General features: G+C 42.9%; 1 protein-coding gene across 1 annotated transcript in view; it reads right to left on the bottom strand.

The window, feature by feature from the left end:
- LOC309381804 (vasoactive intestinal polypeptide receptor-like) overlaps positions 1-3,594 on the bottom strand; it is a gene marked incomplete at its 5' end in the record, with an annotated part of 25,812 nt that extends 22,218 nt beyond the window's left edge. Inside the window, one exon of the mRNA XM_081933087.1 lies at positions 3,586-3,594. Coding sequence (XP_081789213.1) covers positions 3,586-3,594 — 9 coding nt within the window. The remainder of the gene's footprint in view (positions 1-3,585) is intronic.
- Positions 3,595-4,238: the final 644 nt, after the last annotated feature.

Below are 4,238 nucleotides of genomic sequence, written 5' to 3'. Positions count from 1 at the left end.
GGAAAAAATGCTTTAAAAAGTGAAAACAAAGTTGGCCACGACCACCCAGTCACATGACACCCCCCCACCCCCACCAAGCCACAGCCACAGAACCAGTTGACAAAAAAATTAGATTTCACCACTGCTATAAGGGACTGGGTTTCCAGATAGGAGGAGGAGGAGGAGGAGGAGGACTGTAGGGTGCTTGGTGATCTCTGAGCTTGGTGGTTTTCTTGAAGACATTGCAGGCATGCAACTTCCATGCAAGAAATAATTTCACACTGATTGTGACCTTTGGGCTGGATTGTTGTAATCTGGATGAGCAAGAATTGCACCGTCTGAAGCAATCCTCTGCAGGGAAAAAAATGAATTATCTCAACACGGTTAGACTTTTAAAATGCATCCAATGGAAAGGGTTAAACGTGGAGCTCTGCCCAAACGGGTTTGAGGAAAGGAGCCCAGAGTGGGTGAGTTTTTAATTTGGGGAAGCCGGGATGATTTCAAAGACAACTTTGAAATGCGTGGACCTCCTCAAAGTTGATCCTAATCCCTATATTTTTGGGGTGCACCCTTTAAGATGTACCCCACAGATCTTAAGTGTTTTGCCTTAAAAATCTTTCTAAATCCAAGAAGGTTTCTCACACTTAGTTCATGAAGTATGAACTCCCAGAATTCCCATGGCTGACTGGGAAACTCTGGGAGTTGAAGTCCTCTGGTCTTAAAGTTGCCAAGGTCGAGAATCACTGATCCAGAAGATCAACCCAATTGGTCTAATGGGCGTCTCCACACCGGTGTTTTGCATCACTTCAGAAAGCAGATTAATTTCATATTTCTTATTCTTCACCGTGGATTTAATTACAGGCGGTCCTTGAGTTACGACCACAACTGGGACCAGAATTTCTGTTGCTAAACAAGGGAGTTGTCAAGTGGCTCACACCCAGGTGTTTTTGTTGACATTTTCCCCCACGGTTGTTAAGCAAATCTTTGTAGTTGTTAAGTGAATCATGTGGTTGTTAAGTGAAACCAACTTTCCCCATTGAGTTTGCTTGAGGGAAGCCATCTTGCAATTGGCGATTTCATAATCTCGGGACACTGCAACCATCATAAATATAAATATGAGCCAGGTATTTTGATCGCATGATCATGGGGATGCCTGAAAAAGTGTGGAAAAACAGCCATAAATCTCTTTTTTTTCAGTGCCATTGTAGCTTTGAACGGTCACTAAACGAATGGTTATAAGTCAAGGACTGCCTATAGGAGCTAGGCCTCCCAAAGAGAGTGGCACCATGCAGTCATGGAATCGATTTTCCAGGCAGGGCTGCCACCTGCTGGTCACATAACAGATAGCAAGGAGAGAAAGAGACCAAAGATCTGAGAAGTCATCAAAGGAGAAGAATTTGAAAAGAGCCCATCTTCGCATTTTGTTTAGGGGGGTTGTCAGACTCAACCTTCCCTGGATTGTTCTCGCTTGTTGTGCTATAATAAAGAGCTGTTGTTACCGTTAAGCCTTGTGTGCCTCTCCATTACCCGATCCAACAGTATAGGTTCTCCTGCTTGAGCAGGAGGTTGGACTAGAAGACCTCCAAGATCCCCTTACAGCTCTGTTATTCTGCATTATAGTCTTCTCCCAGCTTCTAATCGGGAGCAAAGTCGCCTCTTAGAGCTCCCTCTGCTGGCATAACACTTGGCTACAGGCTTTTTTCAAAATTAGAAATATATTTTATGTTAATAGTTCTTGACTTACAACTACAACTGAGCCCAAAATCTCCATTGCCAAGTGAGACATTTGTCAAGTGATCTTTGCTCCATTTTACGACCTTCCTTGCCACCACTGTTAAGTGAATCCCTGCAATTCTTAACTTAGTAACATGGTCGTTAAGCGAATCTGACTTCCCCCATCGACTTTGCTTGCCAAAAGGTTGCAAAAGGAGACTCACGTGACCATGGGGATGTTACAATGGTTATAATTGTGAAAAATGGTCCTAAGTCACTTTTTTCAGTGCTGTTGTAACTTCAAACAGTCATTGAATAAACTGTTGTAAGCCAAGGACCACCTGGGCTTCTTTGATTTATTTACGGCAGCTGTTTCTGTTAGTGAAACGAAGGATAATCAGAGCTGCACATAACGGTGTTTGTGTGTTAATAAGAAAGTTTATAGGTGCTGGAAGAGAATCTGGTCTTGTTTGGCAACAGAAATTTGGTCTCCCATTTTGGTCATACATCAAGGATTTCCTTTGCAGAGAATACTACAGTCATAAAACAAACCCATTGTTTGCCACAAGGCTTTTTTTTTCTAAAACAAGAAGTACAGGTAGTCCTTGACTTATGATGACAATTGAGCTCAAAATTAACTGAGTTTTGCCCCATTTTACAACCTTTCTTGCCGCCATTGTTAAGTGAATCACTGCAGCTGTTTAATTACTGACACAGTGGTTAAGTGAATCTGGCTTCCCCACTGACTTTGATTGTCAAAAGGTGGCCAAAGGGGATTACGTGACCCCGAGATACAGAAACTGTCATAAGAACATGCCAGTTGCCAAGCTTCTGAATTTTAATCACGTGACCATGGGGATGCTGGTCGTAAGTGTGAAAAGCGGTCATCAGTTCCTTTTTTTAGTGCCATTGTAACACTGAACGGTCACGAAATGTTGTAAGTCGAGGACTACCTGTACTGCACATCGTACGATGGAAACCTTGACTTACAACCACAACGGAGACGAAACTTCCCAGCGCTAACAAGGAAGGCGGTTCTTAAGTCCTGGGGAGGACAGAAATGGCAATCACATGGCAATCGCCGTAAATACTTGCCTGTTGCCAAGTGCCTGGATTTTAATCAAATGGGTGGAATGATGCTACAGAGGTCATACTACGAGGATCGATCACAAGTCGCTTTTTTCAGTTCCATGGCAACTTTGAGTGGTCTGTAAACGAATGGTTGTATGTCGAGGACTACCTGTATGGCTAATTATCAGCAGGAAATTCAAACTAAGAAAAGGTGAAGTAAGGTTTCTGAGAACGTCTTTCACAAATTCACGGAACTACAGGGAGTCCTCATCTTATGACCACAATTGAGTCCAGAACTTGCTAAGTGAGACATTTATTAAGTGAGTTTTGTCCTAATTTTTTTTTGGCCACAGTTGTTAAATGAATCACTGCGGTTGTTAAGTTTATTAAGATGGTCGTTAAGTGAATCCCGCTTCCCCCTGGACTTTGCTTTTCAGCAGGTCACAAAGGGAGATCGTGTGGCCTTGGGACACAGCAACGGTCACAAGTATGAACCAGTTGCCACGCATCTGAATTTGGACCTGGAGATGCTGCATAAGTCGTAACTGTGAAAAAAATGGTCATAAGTCACATATTTCAGTGTTGTTGTAACTTTGAATGGCTACCAAACAAACTTGTAAGTTGGGGGACTGCCTGTATTGCTAGAGGCAAAAAAAAGATATATTTTTGGGTGTTTTTAATTATTCTTATACCACCAGCATCACAGCACTCTGGGGAAAGCAAAAAATACAAGTAGTCCTGGACTTATGACCAGTTCAAGGCTACAACGGGCCTCCTCAGAAGCACTTAACACCCAGTTCTGGAGTTTGGGTGGCTGCTCACCTTTCCCATGGCCGTGTGACTGCACCTTGTGCGATAAGCAACTCAGTTACCTCCATGGCAGTTTGCAGCAAGCTGTGATTGCATAACCAGGTTTTAAGATGTTTTTGCTAAAAACTGCCATTTAGTTAGTCCTCGACTTACAATAGTTCATTTAGTGACTGTTCAAAGTTACAACGGCACTGAAAAAAGTGACTTATAATCATTTTTCATAATTACAACCTGTGAAGCATCCCAGTGATCATGTGATCAAAATTCAGATGCTTGGTTCATACTTATGACCGTTGCTGTGTCTCAAGGTCACATAATCCCCTTTTGCGACCTTCTGATAAACAAAGTCAATGGGGAAGCCAGATTCGCTTAACAGCTGTGTGGCTGACTTAACAACTGCAGTGATTCACTTAACAACTAAAGAGGCAAGAAAGGTGGTAAAATGGGGCAAAACTCACTTATCAAATGTCTCACTTAACAATGGAAATTTGGGGCTCAATTGTGGTCGTAATGTGATGACTACCTGCTCTCATTTATGCTGTGCTTCTTTCCGGGGGGGGGGGGGGGGAAACAGGCTGCTGACCTGCCTTGCAGTACTTGCAACATCCACTTGATGGCAGTAAAGACACATAAGAAAACTGTGCATGATGCTGCCACCTAGTGGT

This window comes from Natrix helvetica (genome assembly GCF_964273705.1).
Source record: "Natrix helvetica genome assembly, chromosome: Z".
NCBI lineage: Eukaryota > Metazoa > Chordata > Lepidosauria > Squamata > Natricidae > Natrix > Natrix helvetica.
The sequence above is the reverse complement of the archived record's forward strand: the minus strand, read 5'-3'. Positions and strand labels throughout refer to the sequence as shown.